This window comes from Melanerpes formicivorus, unplaced genomic scaffold (assembly GCF_026170545.1).
Source record: "Melanerpes formicivorus ecotype bairdi unplaced genomic scaffold, bMelFor1.0.p_v2 SCAF_2, whole genome shotgun sequence".
NCBI classification, from domain to species: Eukaryota; Metazoa; Chordata; class Aves; order Piciformes; family Picidae; genus Melanerpes; species Melanerpes formicivorus.
In genome coordinates this window covers 26,686,791-26,710,199 of record NW_027142354.1, presented here as the reverse complement: position 1 = coordinate 26,710,199, position 23,409 = coordinate 26,686,791, and the positions used below count along the sequence as shown (strand labels likewise).

Here is a 23,409-nt window from a genome sequence, read left to right as displayed (position 1 = left end):
CGGCCGCCAATGGGCGCGAGCTCCCCCGAGGCCGCCTCCGCGCTCGGCGCTCGGCTGGCGCTGCCTGGCGGGGACAGAGGTCAGCGGGGCGGGCGTGGGGACAGTACGGCGTGCGGGTCTGGCGGGCCGGTGACGGTGAAGGCCGGGCCGGGTGCGGTGGGAGGGAGCAACAGGACGAGCGAGCGAGTGAGTGAGGGAGAGAGAGGGGTCCTGGTGGGGGGAGAGGTGAGTGTTGCGGAGGACTGGGGAATGGGGTTGTGTGGGGCCTAGTGTGTTCCGCTGGGGAGGGAGCACGCGGGTAGGCGCTTAGGCCCTCAGCAGTAGGTACCTTAACCGCCATACCACTTTCTCTTTGCCGTTTCTTTCAGTCGTTGCCTCTGAAAGCCCATGTGCTCTCCTCATGGCAGCGATCTACTCTGGGATTTACGTGAAGCTGAAAAGCAAAAACACTTCTTGGGAAGACAAACTCAAACTAGCCCATTTTGCGTGGGTATCCCACCAGTGTGTTCTTCCTAATAAGGAGCAAGTAAGTATTTTGTCGTGGTAAACAGCGGGGGAAAAAAGGCATTAGCTAATCTCAAGCTGCGCCAGGGGAAGTTTAGGCTTGAGGTGAGAAGGTTCTTCACAGAAAGAGTTGTTAACCGTTGGAATGTGCTGCCCAGGGAGGTGGTGGAGTCACTATCCCTGGAGGTATTCAAGAGGGGATTGGACGTGGCACTTGAAGCAATGGCTTAGTCATGAGGTGTTGGGTGACAGGTTGGACTTGATGATCTTTGAGGTCTTTTCCAACTTTATTGATTCTATTATTCTATTGCCACTGAGGATTAATTGATTAATAAATCCAGATCTAGTTGCTTAAGCTTTTGACCCTAAGTAGTAGTGGAAATACAGCTTTAATGGTGAACTGTGGGTTGTTCTTGATATCTGTGTGTTTGTATGAAATATTTTCATAACATTTTTCAAGTAGGTTCAGAAAAGAAATCTGTATTAGGGCAGGAAGAATGAGCTTTACAGAGAAGGTAGTTTGTGTGTTCTGCTTCCCAGATACAGGAGGAACAGTCATCTTCAGAGCTGTCATTAGTATTGTTTATTATATCCTATACAGGATACTCTGAAGTCTGATGCTTCTGGACATGGTTAAGAAGAACAACTGCAGGGTGGGAGAATTGACTGTAGCTACACTTGGTTTCTAAGTACTCTAAATTTGCATACATAGAAGGAGTTCACTCTGGATTCATGGGCATCTCCTTGGAAGATGCTTGGAACCCACCCTATTCCCTGAAGTCTTTTGATTCTGTTTCCTGAAGGTCTCTTCAGTGTTCACCCTGTTCAGTGCTTCCCCTAGTGAGGAGTGTCTTAAGCTGCTTCTCCAGCATAGTGATTTTGTGGGTTCTAGGATCTGGACCATCTGAGATCCATGTTTTGAGTTGTAATTTTACTTAGAATATTAAGCCTAGCTGTACACCATTATTTATTTTTTTAAATCAATAGTTGAAATTATTAGGTTTCAGCCTTTTCTGGCTTTCACACATCTACATTCCTAGGCCTGAATTTCTAGGTAGCAGATTTAAATTTAAATGTACAAGGAGGATGCAAGTGGAATGCCAGTTGGCAGAAAGTGAAAGGTGGTTCTTTTGATTTAAAAGACTACATTGGCTGTCAGAATTGTGCCCTGATGAAAAGGCCTGTGTTGACTCCTGAGAGCTGTTTTGGGATGGTACAGGGAAGCTCAGGGGTAACACTGGATTTGGAATGAAAGCTTTTAGGAATTGAAACTTAGAAGGATGGACTTCTTGGCTCTTTCAGAGCCTTTTGTGCTTGGATGTAGAGCAGTTCTAAAGTCACAAGGCATGTAAGAGATGCTACTTTTTGTGTTGGTTTTGCATGTTTTTTTTTTTTTTTAAAGATTACTTCTTTTCCCTTTTGTTGACAGGTGTTACTTGATTGGGTAAGCCGTGTGTTGGTTTCACACTACAATAAATCACAACTGGAGGATGAAATTGTTGAGAAACTCTGGGTGTATCTAGACAATGTTATTCACAGTAAAAGACTACAGAATCTCTTGAAGACTGGGAAGACAATCGGTCTCAGTTTTTCAATTGCACAGGTAACGAAAACTGTGGCTATTTTGTAGCATGCTGGACAGCAGTGCCTGTCTTCTACAGTACATGACCCTTCTTCACTGTGTAGGGTGTCAATGCAATATATAACAATGAGTCTGATGGCTTTTGGGACATCTGCTAAAATTATTCTATTTCTGTTCTGTCATATGGTTTGTATTTGTGCAGCAGTAAGGTTGACAGGCAGAGCATCCTAATAATAAACTTTCTTTCTGTCTTTGCCTTCATCAAACTACCAGAGAGTGAGTTGGCTTAGCAGATAAATAAAAGCTCCCTATGTTGGTCTTTTATTTTATTTACTGCTTATATTGCCATTTGGCCTGGGAGTCTTAGGGAGAGAGATTCTCCCTCACGGTGGGGCTCATCATTGTCTTTGGCTTGAGTACATGCGCACTGTGATAATGCTGTTTAGCAGACCTTGCAGCTTCTTACGATGACTGAATGGTGGTGGCACTGAACCGTTACTGATCTTAATCATATCATTATTATATCACTATTATTTAGCCTCAGATGAAAGGAAATGGGGGAGACTTGAGTTATGGTTTAGAATTAAACAAGAAAGTCTAACTTATTCAGCTTCCTGCTTACAGAAATAACAGAATTAGTGGATGGCTGCAAAGGCAGTCATAATGACTGGACAAATTACCCATTTAGTTGTGATCTAGTTAGAAGGAAGCAGGAGAAGATTGACTTTATATGCAGAAATAGGGTCATGAAGTACAGAGAATTGGTTGAATGAAATCTCTGCTTCAGAGATGCTGTGTGGAAAATGTGCCAAATGTAAAAGTCTGGGTGAGAGGTAAAGGCCAGAGTATCCTAAAGACCAAGAAGAGAAGTAGTAGAAGTTCTAGCAGAAAAAATTTAAGGATCTATTTTAGTCCACTGGGGCCTGAGCTGAGAAGATGAACTGTTCACTACAAGATATAAGTAGACAGCTGAGATTTTTAATTCTGAAGTAGAGGCAGATTTGTAAATTGATACTGCATTCATAGTGCAGACAAATGCAGGAACACAGTTCTGGTCAGAGGAGCTTCTAGAACTACAATGCGAAAAGCCTAGCAGTAGCTGTTGGCAGGTCCCTATTGCTTCCTTCTTGCAGCTAGAGCTCACAAAAGGTGGTGTGGGCTTATAATGATGAGTTTTATTTTTGCAAAACTGACTGATTGTTTTGAATTTTTTTTTCCCAATCTTCAGGTCATAAATGAAAGGTTTTCAGAGGCCTGTTCTCAAAAAACACAGCAGAACATCGGCACAGTGCTGAGTTGCTCCAGAGGCATTCTTTCTACTCCTACACTCTCCATCATTTACACAGCAAAGTGTGAGCTCTTGGTTGATCTCCTCAGCACACTGTCCAAATTGGCATGTCAGCAGCTGGCTTCTGCTGACACTGTGGGCTCTCAGTTGTTCAGTGTCCTCCAACTGGCCTTTGCTCAGTACCTCCTGATTCAGAGGCAGCAAACCAACCCAAATCGTGTTTTTGGTCAAGTGGCAAGTCACTTGCTCCAGCCATGTCTGCTACTGAGGCACTTGCTGACTGTGAGGGGCTGGACACAAGCGGATGACAACCATGTGCGTCAGCACCTGAGCAGGGAAATCCGAAACCAAGTAGAAACTTTGCTGCAGGCTGGGCTATTCCAACCTGAGCTTTTCTCATCGTACAGAGAGGAGCTGCTGCCAGAACAGGAATTCCAAGAGAATAAGAAAGGAGCTTTGAAAAGTAGTTTGCTACCAGTCAACGCAGTGCAGATCAAGCTGGGCAGTGGCTTTTGTGAACCTGCCCTTCATGGAGCTGTTGTGGCTGGTTCGGTGTCCCTGCTGTACAAGCTCTTTCTGAACTCATACTGTAAGGCAGAAAACCACCTTGTGTGTTTCCATATGCTCAGCCGGCTTTTTGTCTGTCTCAGACTCTCTGACGTACAGCAGGGCTTGGAGGAGAACACACTCTCTCCAGCAGACTGGAGCACAGAGCTGCTTGCTTTGGAACAGCTTCTGAACTTGGTTTTTAGCAGTGATATCTATAATGTTGCTAGCGACCGTATTCGTCACAAGGAGGTACAGTTCAAGTTTTACCGCAGCCTAGCACAGGTGTTGATAAGGCGCTCCCAAGCTTCTATCCCAGCTTGGTTCCGGTGTCTCAAACTCTTGATGTCATTAAACCACACTATAGTGGAGCCAGACCTGGATGACTTAGTGGCTTCAGCTTGGATTGATTCCCAGGTCTCTGATCAGCATACGAAGAAGCCCCAGGAGGCTCTTATCAATACTGTGTTTCAGACTTACTGCAAGCTGCGACAGTTCCCTCGGCTCTTTGAGGAGGTGCTGACAGTCATTTGCCGACCAGCTGCTGGTGAACCGAGAGGACCTCTCTTCTCTGCTGGCCTGACAGTAAAACTTCACGAGTGCCTCCTTGAACTGCCACCAAACCAGATTCTAGACATTTTGTTTCTCTTTGTGGAGAAATGCCAGACCTTTATCATTCCTGCTGTTGAAGAATCAGCTGACATGGCCTTGAAGCTGCTGTCAGTGAGCTCAGTGCTACACACCTTTCTGTTCAACATGAGGAGTCTAGATGATGTCACTCCTTCTCCTGTGATTATTCGCACTCAGAGTGTGCTGGCAAAGATTCAGAAGGGAATAATTCAGCCACTGATGGAGCTGCTGCAGGCTCCTCGAAAAGAAGAAGAAAAATCAGATGTTTGGCTAAGAAAGGCCAGTGACTCTCTTCTCCTCCTTGTTTACACTTGGGTTGAGGTAGACACTTTGTTTGGTTTTAGCTGCAGTAAATATGTGTCTCCAATAGCTGAAATTGCCGGTGCTGTTACCGGATCTGCTGAAAGGCACTGGGGCATTTCAGCTTTCCTCCCTGGTATGGAGGAGCAGTGTTGGGAAAGGGTCATGGAACTTGCAAATAGTTTTCCCTCCACTAGTAAATATTGCCTAGAACTGCTTACACTTCAAAAAATTAAGATGATCACAATGCAGACCAAAATTGATCTGCAGGCCTTGCGGCATGCTGCATCTTTCATCCTGGAGTCTGGGAGATCCAGCATGAACAGGGGAGAATCAGAACCATGGGATGGAGATATCACTGTTATAAGTGATTTTACTTACCCCACAGCACACTGGCACCTTGTCGTCTCCAACCTGACTATCCTGTTGCCATATATTTCCTTGCAGGATGTAGAGTACATTGCTAATGTGCTTGTAAAGACATTAGTAGTGGCCAAATCTCACGAAGCTGACACAAATCAGGAGTCTTCTATCAGTACTGGAAAGCTATCTCTTGGTTTGGTGCATAGCTCCTTTCTCCCAGAGCTGAAGGTCCTGCATTGTGCTTTTCTGACCAGTCTTATTCGTCAGTTTGCTACACTATTGCCCACTGCTGCTCAGGATTCAGTAGACTTGCCACTTCAGCAGCTATCTGCAGGTAATATCCCTTGGCATGAAGAAATCCTGGCTCCTTGCAAACCAGCTCACTCTTTGGAAGCACCATCAGAGAACAAACTGCTAAAGTACGAGCTCAGCTTGTCTTGGAAAATACTGGAGAAAGTTGCTCAATGTATACTATTAGCAAAAAATGGATACCCTGTCATCTTAGAAGAAAATCATCTGGAAAGCTGTCTGGGTTTGCTAGAAATTGCTTCTTTTCTGAAATTAGACAGTCTTCTTCCCCTTGACTGTACTCGGTGTTTTCTGGTGCTGCTGTCCCTGCTAGCTAATGCCAGGGCTAGTGCCTCTTGTAGCAAACTGTTGTTCCTGAAGTTTTTAAGTACTTGCTTTCATCTTCTGAGGTGCCTGCAAGCTGGCAGGAATGTCAACTCTGTTTTTAAGGTGTTTCACGCCAGTGATATTCTTGAGGCTGTCATGACCTCCCAGCTTACAGCTAGCAAATTCATCACTGATGTCCTAACCACTCCTATTTGGGCGCAGTACCTCCAGGAAGTTCAAGCCTTTTTGGAAAACTTTCTTCAGATGATTACGGAAAGAAGACAGAGTATGAGGCTCAATTTGGAGAAGTTCATGTCTTTCTTGGTGAGCTGCAAGCCAGATACTGGTGCATCCAAAAGCAAAGGTTGGAAAAACTGGAATCCTGTAGCTGAACAGTTACTGCTCATGGCATTCACCACACTGTGTCATGTTATCACACTCTACCTTCAGCAGCTGCCAGAAAAGAGATTGCAGTCTGCAGATGTGCTGTCTGCTCTGTCAGAGTCAGTGGTTCTGCATATGGTTAAAATTGTTGAACATGGCCTTCAGAATTACACCCAAAACCAGCCCTCACCAGTAACATTCATACCATCTATCACAACTCTTCTCAAGGCAGATCTGCAGAAGTGCTGGCAGAGCGAGCCTAGTGGGTTTTTGGAGCAACCTCGTGTTAAACTGTACCAAAAGTTTTACTCTCAGATACTGAGAGAGCTGCACTGCGCAGGAGGTAATCTCCAGTTCCTTCAGTCTGCGTTGCAATTCCTAGCAGTCTTCTGCTCAGCGCCAGAGCTGTATCCTGGGGAAGAAACTGCGGTCACGGTTGTTTTTGCCATAAAAAGGCTTCTCACTGGTATGAAAACTCTCTTTCTACACTTCTTTGCTATTTTGGCAGCTCAGAGGCGAGTTAAAACTAATTTAGCAAAACATAACAGCTTTTTGAAAAGTCTGTATCTTTAGTTGTGTTGAAGTATTATTTATAAATGCGTAACAGGAAAATTTTCAAGGAGGCAATAGTGTGGTACCTGGACCACAGCCACTGTCTAATTTGGTACTGATCTTGTCTTACATTAAGATCTTATTTTACAAGATCTTAATGAATCTGAGATCCTGAGGTACTCCTCTCTCTAGAGTATTTTCATAAAACCTTAGAATGGTTTGGTTGGAAGAGGCCTTTAAAGGTCATTTAGTCCAACCTTCCTGTGGTGAGCAGGGATATCTTTAGATGGGGTTACTCAGAGCCCACTCCAACCTGACCTTGAATGTTTCCAGGGAATGGGGCTTATACCACCTCCCTGGGCACCCTGTGGCAGTAACAGAAATGTGGTAATACTTCTGGATGTAGTGCAGTGTCCTCCTTACGTAGTTGGTCTTGTAGGCAGTGCTGAAACAGCTGATATGTGCTAGATCAGTCTTGATTGGTCTTTCCTGAGAATCTCAGAAGACCTTAACATTAAAATACTCATCTATTTTTCTGTCTGATAGGCAAGGTTATAGAACAACGGAAGAGACCTGTTAGGGATGGAGAACGCATGTAATTCTGATGAATCCTGTGGGATATTGCCAGATGAGTCCTTTAATCCCCAACAAATAAAAGCCAGGGCTAGAAATCATATGAGAAACCTCTCTTACCAGCTGTGTGACCTAATGGCTTCTTTATATAGTCTTTTTCAGAAAGAGATGAACTAAACACAGTACAGGTGACTTCTTCAGACAGCTGGAATTTATTGAACTTACTGCTAACATGCTCTAGTGCAATGATCTCCAAACATTTTTGATTATGCACATTTATCAGTAAAAAAAAATAAACTGAGCATGCAGCCTTAATATGTGTCTATTTATAAATTAGATGTATGTTGTACTCTACTGGTATACCATGTACATCACAAAGCATACTCAAAAATGTTTCAAAAGCATGAGATAAAACATGCAATAAACACTATTTTTACATGCCTTTTGAAAGAATTATAAAAGATGTTTTATTTATAATTTTCCCACCCCAGTGGATTGTCTTGTGCACACCCTAGGGTGTAAACACCATGCTTTTGTGGCTACTGCTCAAGTGATCTGCAGTCATGATCTCAGTGGTTACACTAGCATTAGGTAGTTAAGAACAGAGCACAGCTCCCTCTGGAAAACCTGATAGTGAATTTGCACAGTTGAGTTTGGGCTAGTAGGTACAGGCTTAGTCTGTTTCCTCACTGGTCTGCCTTTTCATCCTTCAGCATTGTGGGGTTCAGTAAGGGTGCTGAGCAGGGAGTTCACATTGAAGTTAGAGACCATGAGACATGTCAGTTTCGTAACTTCTCTGCTGACTTTCATATCTCCTCCTGTGCCTCACTTTACAAGGGTAAGATGAGTAAAGTGCTTTAGCCTGGAGACATAATCACTGTACAAAGCTGTAAGGATTTTAGATTAATAAGTAATTCAGTAAGGTGAAATATGGATTCCTGTTGAAGGAGACTTTAGTTATTGCCACAGATCCTGTGAATACTTGAAGTATTGAAAAAAACCACCTTCAAGTACTGAGTACTTGAAGTATTGAATCAATTAAGATATATGCTAGTCTAGGACTGTCTGTGTAGTAATGATTGAGCAAGAAGTGGGGAGTGTGGTTTATGATCAGCAGAGACCTAAACTTTGTCAGCTTAATGCATCTTGTGAAAGTTCTCTGTCCAGCAGTTGTAGTAAAGTCCTGTGGTTTGTTTAGCCTACTCCCTTGGCTTGTGCACATGTTTTATTGTAGAATTTCCATACTGCCAAAGGCTCCTTACTGATACGATGACTGCTCTGTGAACTCTAGGGTAGGAAATACTCAGTAAGAGCAATTAATTACACTTGGGGGGAGGGATGTAAAGGGAAACTGTGGGGCCTTTTATACATTTGAGTGTTATAAAAGTATCCACGGAGCTGTTTTAGTTTCAGTTTTCCCTGTTCTTACGTGTAGAAGTCCTTGCCTTGGGAATTGATTTAGACATGCTTATGTCTCTTGAATATGCAGGTCCTGCGATCACAACCCAGGTGATCAAAAATATGGAGATGGAGCTGACAGAGGTGCTTGTCCAGCTGCTGGGAACCTGCTCTTCTGAGGAGTTCTGTACCATAGTAAATCTGGTGCTGCAAGGACTTGAAATAAGGAATGTTTGGCAACAGAAGGCTCAAGTAAGGCATTGTCTTAGTTTATTATCAACTCCTTTCTTCAGTTTTCCATACCTTGAAAAAGTTTTCTTGGTTGAATGACATCTGAGTAATACTTTTGACTCTTCTGCTTCATATTCTGTGGTCAGGTCTGATTAATTTACACAGTTAAGGGCTTGGTGACTGTGCTGGAATAAAATTGAGAAAGGTAAAGAAGTCATAGAAACCTACTAGAAAAAAATTTCTATCCAGTTTAAGAACTCAGCAGTCTTAATTCCATATATTGCCAACAGCAGTCACACAGCTCTGATATTACATGTCACGCTGAGATTTTTTTTCCTTCTACTTGTTGATCAGAGCTCTTGCACAACAGATACCAGCAGTTAGTGAGTTTCACCACTGTTTGTCTGTGGTGCTAAAGGCACGTTTAGAAATGCTGGCATTTTAAAATAAAGCTGAAACAGTATCTGTACTTTTGGTATTTGTCTCTCTAAAGACTTCTACTCTGTAGTAACCAGATACCACTCAGCAGCTTTTTAAGTAGTGTGCCTTTCTCCAGAGCACCTGAAGCATCAATGGTGACATATGAAATGCTTTTGCCTGAAAAGCCAGCTGTAGCCTTTGTAGAAAGCTCAGTGGCTTAAGAATGAAACTTTGATTAAATTCAAGGGTTTGTCTGGCTCTGTTTTATTTTTCAGGAGTAGACATAGATATGCTGCATTAATTCTTGATAGTTTTTTTTTTGAGAGTGTATTTGGAATTCCTGTACTATGCATATAATTTCTAGTATAGCTTGTAATATGGTTCTTTTATCAGTCTGTCGTAACAGCCAGCAAGTGAAAAACACTGTGCTGCCAAATGTGACATTCATAGTGTATTGGTGTGCTTGTATTACCCATGCTTCCTTCTGTTATCTAGTGGTAGCTGAAGGAGAAGGCTTTCCTTTCTTAAAAGTCACACAAGCCTTTTTGTATACTAAACTGATTCTAAACTAAATGTAGTATGCAGTACATTTGACCTAGTGCTGCTCAGCTTATTGAATTTTCTTGAGCTGCTGCTTTCTTTAAAATTTCCAAAGAGATGTGTCGGTGGGAGGACTTTAATGTGTCAAGGCTCTGGTGATGCTCAAAACTGCCAGTACCCTTGAAAGAGCTATTCTGTACTTAAAGTCCATTGCATCTTGTACCTGTGCTTTCTGCAGGAAGTATTGTCAGCTGTTACACTAACCAAATTCCTGCTCATCTGCCCATTAAGTGAAGACAAAGCAAAAGCTTTCTGGATTGCCAGCCCGCAGATACTCACAGCTTTAGCTGTAAGTATCCCTTTATTCTAACTTCATTACCTATGCTTTTTATTTGATAGAGCCCGTAGCGGTCACATCAAACATGCCCAGAAGCATACAGGAGCAAAACAATTGTTGATGCCAAACAGATCCAGACCAGGCTCACCTGCACTTTTCTGTCTAGTCCCTTTCTCTCCTCCTTCCTCAAGTACATTTCCTCCTATGCGTGCAGTGTGTAGGTCATCCATTTCTTAGCATCAATAATTTTCTGTGACTGCAGCATGTAATCTGGAACTTGGGAGAAACTTTTTAGGCTGCAGAGAAGAGAGTCTGAGTCTCCTGTCCTTAATTCTGTCCAGAGGAGAAGGGAACTGTCCCCATGTGTCACCACAGAAGCCAATAGCAGCAAAACAAAAAGAGGAAAGTTCTCATATTACACTATATAAAATTAACCCCCTCACATTGTTATGGGAATTTTAACTGAAATGGGAAATTTAACTGAAGTAACCAAACACTGTTTTTCTGTCCTTCATTTATACAGCACACAAACCTAGCAATGCCGGTTTTCTCTTTTCCTGTGGTGATGGTCTCTAGACCAGACTTTATCAGTGTCTGGCTGGCTCTTCAATGCCTGTAAATCATGAGTATGTAATTTTTGCCCTTTTTTGGGTGCAAAAGTCTGCATTCTTGTAAAGGAGAGAACTGCATTGGTGCGTTTATGTGAGGAGGTGCAAAGAGGTGCTGGTTGTCACAGGAGTGAGGAGTTGTTAAGACTCCACACACAGAGCAGTGGAATGGTGGCTAATGCACTCACCTGTTTCTTGTCTTCTTGTAGATGCAAACCAAAGAGGCCTGTCAGGACCACTCACTGATTTCTACCATAGTTGTACCTATTCTAGACACTGTAACAGTTCTCCTGCGGCAAGGAGAAGGGTTTCTCTTGAATGTGCGCCATGTGGCGTTGGCATTCAGCATTCTCCTAATAGTCCCTCTGGATCATCTAAAGACAGAAGACTATCACAGTGTCTTTCTGGGAGTCCATGAAGTGCTGTTCTCTATTGTGCAGTGTCATCCAAAGGTATATCTCTGAGGGAAAAAGGGTAGAAAGAAGCAACACAGAGACCAGTGATTAGAAAGTTTTTTTTCTAATAATGATATTGAAATGAATTATCCTAATGTGTAAAAGTGCTTTGACTACTCCTCGTTTTAAAGTCAAGAATCTCAAAGTCACCTAATTTCACTTGCCCTCTTGCTTTGTTTTATTGCTTGCAGTAGAGTGGTTATCAGTATCTGATGCCAGGTTACAATAAAACTTTCCTTTTATTTCTGATTGATTTCTAGAAGCACAGGTGACTCAGACTATAGGACCTGGGTCTCCAGTCACTCTCACTGGAGATCAAGATTCCACAGTCCTTGGAAAACAAGGCTTAGGCATTTTAGAGGCTGGTGACTTCCAAACGTTGTACCATCCTGGTGTTGTCAGCCTTCTGGCATGGGAAGGTGAAGATATGCCAGGACTTGCATGGAGTTGGAGATACTCCTGTATGGAATACTAGGCAGAGGTGGAAGAAGTAAAGAATGCATTTCCTGTGCATTTGTATTAGGACTGAGAACAAAGAAAGTTAAAAAACTGGTATCCTGGTTTAAAACCACCCAGCTGGCAACAAAGCACCATGCAGCTGCTCACTCACTTCTACCCGCCTTCTGGTGGGATAGAGAGGAGAAAATACAACAAAACTTTTGAGAAAAAGGACAAGGAGAGCTCACTCCCTAATTATAGTCTCTTGGCCAGAGACTGGTTCAACTTGGGGCCAGGGGAACTTCTTGAAGGTTCTTACAGGAGCCATGCTAGTAGCCCCCTCCCCAGCTACCCTGTCAGACACAAGCCCAGCACAGATGGGGAAATGGCAAACTCTAAAAGCAAGGCAGTATAGATTGTTAAAAGGCTCTTAGAAGAAGCTTCTGGTAGAAGTTGCCTTTCCAGGCTATTTTTACAGAGTGATCTGTAGTGTTACTGGACCCTGTGTTCTGTAAATCTGTATGGCTACACATCAGGAACAAATTCTCTAGACATTAGGGGATTAAATGCTACTTTGGAGATATGAATTACCTCTAATATGGTGTTTACTTGTTAGGTATATTTGAATATGGCCAGGACTGCAGTTCTGCTCCAGGATTCTCAAATACTAGATACTGTATGAACACAGAATTAAAAGATAGTCTCTGCTCCTGACAGCCCTATAAGCTACTATAGTTTCCTTCGTCGGAGTTTATTTCCTTCAGACTGTGGGGTGGTGTCCCTCAACCCTCTCCACTCCCTTTAGTACGTATTCTGAGATAATTGTATTTTATGTCTTTCCAGGTGCTTTTGAAAGCAGTACCATCCTTTCTGAACATTTTCCATCGTCTAGTTGTTTCTATCATGCATGAAGGGCGTCAGAGAGGAGACAGAGGTATTGTATCTTTTCCACTTTTGCATTATATGTACACTCTGTAATTCTGTATATTCTAGAAGAGGCGATGCAGAACAGGACAGTCTGACACACTGGCAGCAAAGTCACTAAAACCTAGCTGTGACATTGAAACCATTAGCCCTATCTGTCCTTTGTGTAAAATGAAAATGAGCTTTCTAGTACTGTGGGCTTAGGCAGGTAAGTGGGACTTCTGTGAAGCTGCATGCAGACAGCACTGCTGTAGGTGAATGGAGTATTCTTCACTGACTGGTTGGCAAATAGACAGGAATTGTTAAAGCTTGCTGTAGCAAATTCCTGCTCTTCCTTTTGATTCCGGTGGCTGTAAATTCTGGTGATGCATGCTAACACACCTGAGTTATGGTGCAAAATTGATCCTGCTAAATGGAGCTTCTTGAGACTGGAGCTATTGCACACACCTGAAGCATCAGCTAGGATTAGATGACATATCTATAAGGTTAAGGATTTGGAATTAGCATAGTTAAGTATTTCAAAAGGAACAAAGAAAAAACAAGAAAAGACTTACTACTAGCAGTATTGAAGAATGTGCATTGTCAAAGTAGCCATGTCAGAGATGTTCACAGTGATTAAGGTAATCATCCTGTGCGTTATGCTAGTCAGGACACAAATACTGCATGAATTGAGTTTTGGAGACAAGTTGACTTCATGTCCTGCAACTGGTTGTACCCCAGCTTTCCACTGATACCCTACAGCTTCCTCTGTGTTCATATTTATCTCAGCTGATATGTTACCCACAACTGCAGGCAAATCTGTGTGTGTATGGAGAAATATACTATCAAAGGCTCAGTGATAAAGGAAAAGATACATTAAACCGCTGCCATACATTGAGAATTTGCTTGCTTCTGCACTTTGCTTACATAAGTCAAGGGTCACAAGAGACTTACAGATATGTGATGTCCTCAAGTTGGAAAATATCCTGTTTATCTTTGCGGGATTGTTCTGTATTATTAACCGATAACACAAAAGTAATTTCTAGATTTCCCTTCTCCCTTTTTTGTTTTAGTTCTCTTCATTCACTGCCTGCTGAGTGACTTCTCAGGTGATCTCCCCAGTCTCACTTTAAATATCTCCAGTGATGTGGCTTCCACTGCTGTATTCCACACAATAGATCTCATCCAAAAGCTTTCTTACTATGCGGTCCCTAAGAGGAGTTTTCTGATTTTTCTGTAGGTAGAGAATACAGTTTTCCTGTCTCCCTGTTCCCTCCTCCACAGTGCTACTTGGGAATGAATTATGGAAGGAACCAACCACAGCTGCTACTTTTAGCACTTCAGCATCTATAACGAATATTTTTGCCTTGCAGTGCACGTGGAGTTGGAATAAGTGTGTGCTCTTACGATATAACCATTGTAAGAGATGCATATGTGTGTTGTTGAGGTGTGTGGGGCCTGGCAGCTGTGGCTTGATAAGAAAAGATGAAATGGGAAAGCTGGCACTGGCTTCATGAAGTTCAAGAATCATGGAAGACTATGTGATTCTTTCTGCCCCCCACCTCCCCCTGGTGTTTTTAAGCCTCTAATACAAGGTTGCAACTCGCTTTCTGTTTTAGTCAACATAGGTGAGTTTGAAGTTATACTGAAGTGTGCACACTTGGTGGAACGCATGTATACTCGCGTTGCTGCAGAAATGGAGGACTTCACTGTGTTTTCTGCTTTCATTGTGGCTCAGTATGTGACTGAATTGCAGAAGGTAAGATGTTCTCATCCATCTTGAAAAATTGTCTAAAATGTGTGAAATTACAGAAGTTGCTGCACTTTGGATATACAGGTTTGCTCCAGTTCCTGAGAAGGTTTCTTACTCAGCTCCTGGAAACTTTCTAAAGGCGTGGGCTGGTTGGTTTGGGTTTTGTTTTGGTTTTTTTTTTTAAGGCAAAACAATGCAATGCCTGTTTGCAGAACTGCTTTGCTTTTCTATCATGTTGGGTGTTGTTTGTTCCTTATGTGGTAGTTAGATTCTTCTCAGTTAGCTAGTCTCAGTTGTCCAGGACTGCTAGCACTTACGGCCCCATCTGGCAAAGTAAAGAAGAAAAATTCTCCTGGAAAATTTCTTTTAATCTGCTGTTACTGTGTTAGTGAATGGAAAAAAGTGTTACCAAGGTAGAGAATTGTTAGCTTTTCAGTGGTTTCCTTCTATACCAAAGATATCCCTCCAGTACTTACGGAAAACAACTATTTTGCATGCGAAAGATAGATCAGTAGCTTCTCATATCCCGACCTAAGTTGAACTGACCTTTCTATTCAGCCTAATGGATACAGATTTCACCAAGGTTTAAGTGCTGCATGTGTTGCAAATTGATTATGTGGCCCTGGCCTGGACATGCTGTGAAATACAGAAAGGAATTTTAGTGTTTAATTTAAAGCTCTCTTACCACAGGAGTATCCTATCTGGTACTGTGTTTCTGAAGGATTATGGTGTAACCAGTGTAACTAACCATGAAGGTTGTTATGAAGCTTAAACTCAGCTGCCTTCTCTATTGTCCAGGTTTTTCCCAAGGTTTGGGAGCAAAACAATGGGATATGTCAACTTTTATCCATGTTTTTTAGTGTTCCCTGGAAGTTAGTTATTGTTTACATAGTAAACATAGTAGTTCAGCAGCTAGGGAAAAATTACTATTAAGACCATTTGTGGGCACTTATCTCAGCATTAGCAGGAGTTCAAAGTCTCAAGAGTCCTCTAGGAAAGTTTTGTGCAATACTTTCACTGGGAAATGAAAAGTAATGCGTGATAGCTGAAACCACAGATCAGTAGTGGAACCTTTGGGCATGGAACAGGGAATTGGTGTAGTGGGCCACCAGATGCTGTGACAAAGGAGTGTTTATTGTTTGACAGAACAGACTGACGATTTATTTGCTCATTAGACTGGTGAGGATGGATATTGAAGGAAGGGGAGGCCTCAGTATGCCTGTCTTGAGGGGAGCATGTGCCCATCTTTCACACTGCTCTTTGGAGGGAGAGAAAAACTCCTTTAACCATTAATGTCTTCTGAGCCCAGATCAGCGGCTTTCAGTCTGTGATCTGAAGACCCTGGGGGTCCATCAAAGGTAACTAGTAGATTTAAGTCTTGATATGGGCATCTGCATACTTACTGGAAACCTTTTAAACATGAAAGCTATTGGCTTCAACAGTTAGTCCTAAAGTAGTTGTGTCACAGTTCCCTCAGTGCTTCCTTTTTATACCAGGAAATAAAATATCCTTGTGAATTATTTTGTGTTGATGTAGAAAGCTTCTGTGTTAGAGTGGGTGGCATCTATAGCCTCTTTCAAACTGTTGACAATACTTTTCCCTTGTTGTCTGTTGCTTAATTCAGAAGTCGTGAAGTACCTCTTCACACATTTGAAAGAGTAAGCACAAATTGGTTGTGCTTACTATATAGACCATAAAACACTTACAAGCATAATTAACTGCCAGCCAGCAGTGGCAGCTGTTTAAATCTTTAGTTGTGTTTCCCATAGTGTTATTGGAGGGTATTTATAGGAGATTGCACTACAAGGCAGGAATGGCCCAAATAAGACATTGGGTCCAGATTAATTTGTGAACTGAGGTATCTGCCTGTCCCAAGTGGGACATCTGGTCCATCTTGTCAATAGATGTGGGTTTTGCTGTCCTCATTCTCTGCAGTCACTTCTCTGCTCTAGGAAGGGATTGCCCAGCTCAGTGCATTCACTGGGAGTTGGGAAGCTCAACTACTCTCTTACTGTAGTGCAAGGTGACCTATTATAAATCATGTCAGCTCTTATAATGAGGAAAAAATGTCAACCTTTTGGACAGGCAAATTCTTCAGGGTCACAGATGCAAAGAAATGCTTATGTACCTCAATGCCTACTGTATGTTTTCCCCAGTTATGTTAGCAGGTCTAATAAAATATATTAGCTGTTTTACATTTAGGGTAGAAAGAGAGTGAGAGCTTATCACATTGATTAGGAGTACACTTCATTAGAGGAAAGCTTATTAGTTGCCTCAGGAAGAAGTCTGAATTTTAATGACAGCTTTTTATGTAATTTTCATTGGGCCTGGAGTACAGAGGCTTAGGTCTGGAGGCATAAAGCTAATTTGGGGATTCAGCAAAGATAAGACATGGTTTTGCAGCAAAAATAATGTGATTATGCCAGAGGCCAGCACTGCTTCAGGCAGTGAGATATTTAGCAAGTGATTTGTGAGCACAGGACAAATGTCCATTAGCCTGGGGTACCAGAGGACTCCGAAGTCAGTACTGATGTTCCTGGTTGTAGTGACAGTTCTACTGGTTGTGGGGTTGAGCAGGGGCAATGGCAGGAACAGGGCATGGAATCATGAATAATAATGAATAATATTCCTTCAGCTTTCTGTATGATTTCAGGCAAGGTAACTGATTCCTCATATTAAAACATGTTAAGGAAGTGCTCATCTCCTGAGCTTTCTGAAGGCTTCTTTTGTGAAGGTTTATATGTTGAAGTCCTCAGATAGAAATTGTTAGATAAATACCAAATTAAGTGCTAAGTTAAAACTGATTGTCTACCCAGTGTAAATTGTAGAGTAGCCTAAAGTAAGTGCTCATTTGAAACAGACTTAGTAGCATACAGTTAATATGAGATATGCAGCATCTACTGAAATGTGTAATCCACTTTGGGTTTTTTCCTTACCATTTTTGTGCTGTGGAATTTTCACGTGATTCCAAGTTGATCTGTGTCTTTGCCTCTGCAGCAATGTTTGTAGTGGCACTCTTGTGGATTTTATTGCAAAAGGCATGCTGCTTCTGCAAAGTGTACTTGCAAAAATCAGGAAAATATTGCATGAATCAAAATCTTGGGTTTTATCTAATGGGCTGTTGCAGATGGTCTGATGTGCTGGATAACCTGTGGTCAGCATTTAATGTATACTGACTGTGGAAAAAATGTTTTCCTGCCTTTTTGTCTCTAAGTTTTAATGCACTTTTGTTCTCCTCATAGGTGACTTTGCACCCTGCTGTAAAGAAGCATCTCACAGAAGGGATATATCACATCCTTGACCTTTGCATTGAGCGGGACATAAAGTTCTTAAATGCATCACTACCAGCAGGTGTGAGGGAGGTCTTTAAGGATCTGTATAATGATTACAACCGCTACTACAAAGCAAAGAAACACGGGGAGGAAAAGTATACTGCATAATGAATCCTGCCTGGTGCTGTGAATTGATCTTGCAGAGTTCAGAATATTCTCAGTTGCTGTTGGGATGATTAGTAAGATCAAATCGAAGAGGGTCTCCTAAACACGGATTGCATTCATTTGTATACAGCCAGCCTTCATAATGGGGAAGAGGGGAACAGGGAGGGAGGGTGTGCTGTCAGGTCTGGGCCTGCTGTATGTTGCAAATGGCAGAATCGCTGCACCTGAGCTAGCACCTGTGAACTCACAAGGAGCTCTGGAGGGTTCACTGCACTCTGGCAGCCAATGCGAGGCTTCAGGCTTTGGCACATCATGGTGCTTTTCTGTGAAACCAGTAGTGTGGTGTAGAAGCCAGTGAGGGTTATAACTCCTCAGCTCTCGCTTACATGGGAAGCAGAATTGAAGCAGTTGAAGTATTTATTTTTGTACTCTGTTATTCTATATTTTGCATTGTAAATGTTGCATAGATGCACTGTAGGTTACTGTGCAAAAGTGTGGAAATACAGTAAAAAAATTGGATGTTTGTATCTCTTTGTTTGATTGATTTTGCTCTGGAGTCCAGCCCTGGGTAACCCGTTCTGACCTATTGAATTTCTTTCCCAACCATATTATCCTATGATCTCCAGATAATCAGAAAGACTGACTACTTAGAGCTTTGGTCGATTTACTCTTATTAAACAATTACACTTAGTCATCTGAGCTGTGGTTGCTCTCAGTGGGCATTTTTAGGTTTTGACAAATGCTGAGGACCAAGACCTTTCTGAGACCTTTTTTGTCTAAGCTAAGCTTAGTTGCTTTGCATTTACTCTAGGTTAAGAGGAAGCCCTGGACTTGAAGCAGCTCAGCTGAGAGTAGTTTAATAGGCTATGGTAAATTAATCACTTCTGACCCTGTAAGAAGCTTTATCAAATAGCTCCATTTCATTAGTTAAACTATAGAAGTTTATTTTCTTGAAAATAGAGACTAAAGATGTAAACTTTGATGTAAGTGGTAAAACAATTTTTACCCCCCCTCACTTTACCCCCCTTCTCCCCCTTCCTCCCTTTTTTCCTAAAAAGGGTTAGAGAGAGAGAAAAAGGTAATTATTAAGGAGGAAATTCTGTTAGCTCAAAGCGTATGCAAGAATTAGTTTCTTATCTGGTTAGTTGAAAGGTCAGCACCCATCAGACAGAACACAGCTGTTTCTCAGAGAGACTGAAACAGACAGACTGAAAAAGACAGACTGAACTGACTGAGATTCAAACTGAACTGAAGCTAAAAATTGAAAGTTGCATTCTACCAATGAAATTAGTTTAGACCTATCTTTGTTTTCATTCTCCCACCAAAACATTCAGCTAGAGTGTTCCAGCAACTGTCCCTTTCTTAAAGGCACAGGCTAAAACTGTCACAGCATGTCATAGACCTCCACTGGAAGCTTGACTAGGCTGTGGCATCAGGTCCCTGGCAGGTGTGTCTATAGGCAGCTCCTGGGCAGTGTCTGGCCCTGGGGCAGCTGCATCTGCAAAGCACACTGGTGCCTGCTCACCCCTTCCATCTTTGCCATGTGGAGCCTCCTGTGCTGGCTAAACTTCAGCCGTTGGACTGGAGTTGATCCTACTTATGTCCTGAACAAGAATCTTACTGAGAAAGTGCTGGTACTGTGCAAGTGCTGTTCAGAAGTAGCTGCAGGTGCTGTTACCCATACTGTTCTAGCCACAAAAGCAAAGCACAGCACCATATGGGCTGCTGCAAAGCAAGTTTGACTTCATCCAAACTGGATTCTGTGTACACCACTGTTCTGTTTTTGCATTTTATTTCAAGCTGGAAAGCTGATGTGGGCCATTAATTACTGCTGCCCCACCCGGCAGTGGGACAGTGAAGGAGATCTCAGAAGGGAAATGTTTTTGAACTGGGTGCAGCCAAATGGACACCAACTGGAGAAGGTCTCCAGTGTGAAGACCATTAATTTGTTAGTAAAATGAATGAAGGTTATGAGTCTGGGAGAGGACCTGGAAAGAACAGAAAAAAGGAGAGCTAGATTTGGAGTGGGGGAGGAAGGAAGTGAGGTAGAATCTCTGGCATGTTAGTGTTAAGACTCCCCTGATGTAGCCATATGGTTGGAAGTGCAAGCCACACACATAGCTCAAAAGGCTCTGTGTGCAGACCGGGGAGTAAATAGCATCTTAGTCATGCTTTAAAGAAGATAAAGTACTTTTGTTGATTCCAATTTCATTTCACTAACACTCAAAAAATGTTAGCAGTTTCAACTTGGTGGCTTGGAAATGAAAACATGAGTTACATGGACAGGGGTGCTGCAAATAACAAACTTCTACTATAAAAAAGACACAGTGCTTGAATGAATGGAAACTTGAAATGCTTCTACAATTAAACCTCTATTTCAAATACACTGTGTAACTGCCCTCCTTCTCCAGGCCAAGCAGCAGGGGTCGGAAGCACAAAGCAGCATTTCTATGTAGAAGTTAGGAAGGGGTTAAAAAGAGGTCTGTGTTTTACTTGCTAACCCTAGTTCTTTGTTCAAGAACTGCTCTGTTTTTTGGTTTATTTTTTAGCTAGAATAAATTAAGTCACTGGCAGAGGACCACCTGCTGAGAAAGCAGGCTTTGTTTTATTGAGTTTAGTGCCATGTGGGTGCAGCGCTCGTCTTTCGTCACACGATGGAGCCAGCCTGCAAGCGTACGGAAGCGCTCTCTGAAGTCACAAATTTGGAGTCCTTTCTCCTTTGCTTGGTTAGTTTATGAGCTTTGATCACCAGGCAGGTGCTTGGAAGAAGCACTATGTCAGGGCTGAAGGACAGGATTGTTATTTTTGTTTCACCTGAGTGTTAGCAATGTGCAAGTGCCCCTAAAAGCACAGTCCTTACAGGATTCTGCAGCAGTTTATCTTGGCCAGATTTCCAACTGTTGCTGTGACTTAGCTTCTCTCCCTACTGCCTCAACTAACAGAGATACCTCCTGCAGGCAGAGCTTGTAGGCAGGGCATCAGGGTGCTGCTGGCTGTGCCATGGGCTCAGCCTATGGCTCAGTGTAGTGTTTGTTATTCATGCCTTGGCAGTGCCCAAGTCTGCTGTGCTGAAACTAGCTCAAATATAAAGAGACCCAATGTGCAAGAACAGTTGTGACCAGCAAATCGCACTGGTGTTATATATCCTTTTTTGTGTGTGTGTAGCTGCTATGAAAATCAGCTGATTTTTGTGCTTACCTGGGGTTGGAGTTTGATGGTTGATTTGTCTTGCAACTGTGGATAGAAATGCCAACAAAAGATGATAGTGTAACTTGGTAGAAATTATTCTACCATAAGATGGTAAATGTTTTTCACCCTTTTCTTACCTGCTGAGAGGAGACAATGTAGAGAGTATTTTCACTTGAGTTTGAAATGGATCAGTAACTTGCTGCTTATTTACTTTTTGATGTGAGTTTGTGGCTGTTGAACAACGGAAGTCTCCTTCCAAAACCTTCTTTATGGATTAAAACATAATAGCATGAATAATGAAATACTTTGAGAGATTCCCATATCATTATTACTGAGTCTTTAGATATCTTCAGTGATAACAGTTGCACTGGGATTCTGTAATCTTAGTGTGTTTTAGACTTGTAAGGACATTTGCCTTGAGGTCAAAACCTGATTTTCTGCTTGAAGCATATTCTAGCCATTCAGGTGGAGAGCTGCATTTGGGTCTCAATCAGAATTTACAAGCATTGGAGATTATTTTTTTTTTTTAAATTTTATTTTTTTCCCCAGAAAAATGATGGATTTTTTTTGTCCCCAGTAAGAAACATACAAAAGTGACGACGTATCATTGTTGGCAGTGCTGACATTTGCTGCTGTATGATCAGTGAAGTATTCTGCTAATGGTTAAAGTTTCCAAAAAAAGAGAGGATGCTCCTGTTACTATATTTACACTGTAAGATTTATGCCACAGGCAAGTGGGAGTGAAGCCTGACTTGCCAGGGAGTAGCATTGATTTGTATTCATGTACCACTTTTGTAAAGTATGAAAGATTTTGGGGTTATAGGTATTTTTGAGTTTGGTTTTTTTTTGTGACTTTAAAGCCTGGAAACTTTGTGGAAGGAAGTGTATCCTTGTGACCTTCTCAGAATTTCCAGTCTAAGAGAGCCCTCTAGCAAACCCCTGGACAGCTCTTCAAGAGAATTTGGGAAGAATATAGGCACTCCAAGTGTCTAAGATGTGTTGCCATCCCTTTCCTGCTAATAAAGGACACTGACATTTTTATTCCTATTTCTAAAGATGGTAACAGAACAAAAATGGTAAAACCCATTTTGTCTTTTTTTAGACATCTTTTAATGTGAGCAGAGTGGCAAAAAGTACAGGGCTGCAACAACTTCCCAGCAGTGGCTGCTCAGACCCTCCTAGCTACAGAGTTTTGTGCCAGAAGAGCCTTATCCTGACATCTAGGGCTTCTTGTTTAAGATTGGTGGAGACCAGCTTCTGCCTCAAAGCAATTGCCATTGGCTTGATTACTTTTTGTAGAAGATGGATTCAGAATTGCACCTTGAAGGGAGAAGTTTCACAGATCATCTACTCTGAACTACTCATCTTCTCATGGAAGCTGCTGCAGAGACTGGACACGCTTGTTTTCCATCAGAAAACTCTCTGTAATGCTTTTCAGCTTTTCCCCATGTGGTGGTGAGAGACAGTTCAGTTCTCCCCCCTACACAAAGAAACCACGGCTAACTCAGTCGGAGAAGCAAAATGGATAAGAGCTACATTTACAAGCAGGATGAAATGTGATGAATATATACACAATATACAGTATTTACAATATGTACAGAAATATACAGCAAACATAATACAGAACAAAACTCCCTCCTCCAGCCAGGAGGGTCCCCACACCCTGTACCCGCTCTCTCCCCCTACCTCCCTTTTTTCCCAAAAGAGAGAGAGAAAAGGTAATTATTAAGGAGGAAATTCTGTTAGCTCAAAGTGTATGCAAGAATTATTCTTATCTGTTAGTTCAAGGTTAACTCCATCCCGCACAGCTGTTGGTCAGAGACTGAAACAGACAGGCTGAAAAAGACAGACAGACTGAGACTCAAACTGAACTAAAACTTAAAGTTGCATTCTACCAATCTACCAATGAAATTCGTTTAGAATATCTTGTTTTCATTATTTTCACCAAAACATTCATCCAGAGTGTTCCAGCAACTGTCCCTTTCTTAAAGGCACAGCCTAAAATGGTCACACCCCACAACCAGAGGACAGGGGTCTTTCTGCTGATAGCTGATGGATAGCTGGTTGGGAAAGCAAGAAAATAATAAAAGGAGAAAGGAAACTAGGGACATGTGCCCTGTTTATTTGTTCAGCAATTGAGTTTTCTGGTAGGTTCAAGCACCGTTGCTTTTATTTCTGCAGCCTCCACTTGAGGAATTGGTTCTGCAGGCTTTCACAGAGCAGTGCTGGGGTTTCTCAGGAATATGCACAAAGCTCTCCTAAGAATCAGGGTTATGGGCTGCTTCCTCTGTAGGAAAGTAAGAGAACAGGAATGAAGATCTGGGGTGGCTGGTGCCAAGGTTCTTTGATGATCTGATTTTGGG

At 42.2% G+C, this 23,409-nt stretch overlaps 1 protein-coding gene across 2 annotated transcripts; it reads left to right on the top strand.

Moving 5' to 3' along the window:
• The first annotated feature begins 85 nt into the window (after positions 1-85).
• Positions 86-18,384, top strand: URB2 (URB2 ribosome biogenesis homolog). Of its 2 annotated transcripts, none has more exons than XM_068154090.1 (10): positions 86-186; positions 369-526; positions 1,934-2,107; positions 3,315-6,678; positions 8,827-8,987; positions 10,165-10,275; positions 11,081-11,323; positions 12,608-12,698; positions 14,287-14,426; positions 17,663-18,384. In XM_068154090.1, exons 2-10 carry the CDS (start codon positions 401-403, stop codon positions 17,858-17,860), a joined length of 4,608 nt encoding a protein of 1,535 aa, XP_068010191.1. In that variant the 5' UTR covers positions 86-186; positions 369-400; the 3' UTR covers positions 17,861-18,384. The 2 variants fall into 2 exon arrangements, with proteins under 2 accessions (XP_068010191.1, XP_068010194.1); XM_068154093.1 differs by having other exon boundaries at positions 130-225.
• Positions 18,385-23,409: the final 5,025 nt, after the last annotated feature.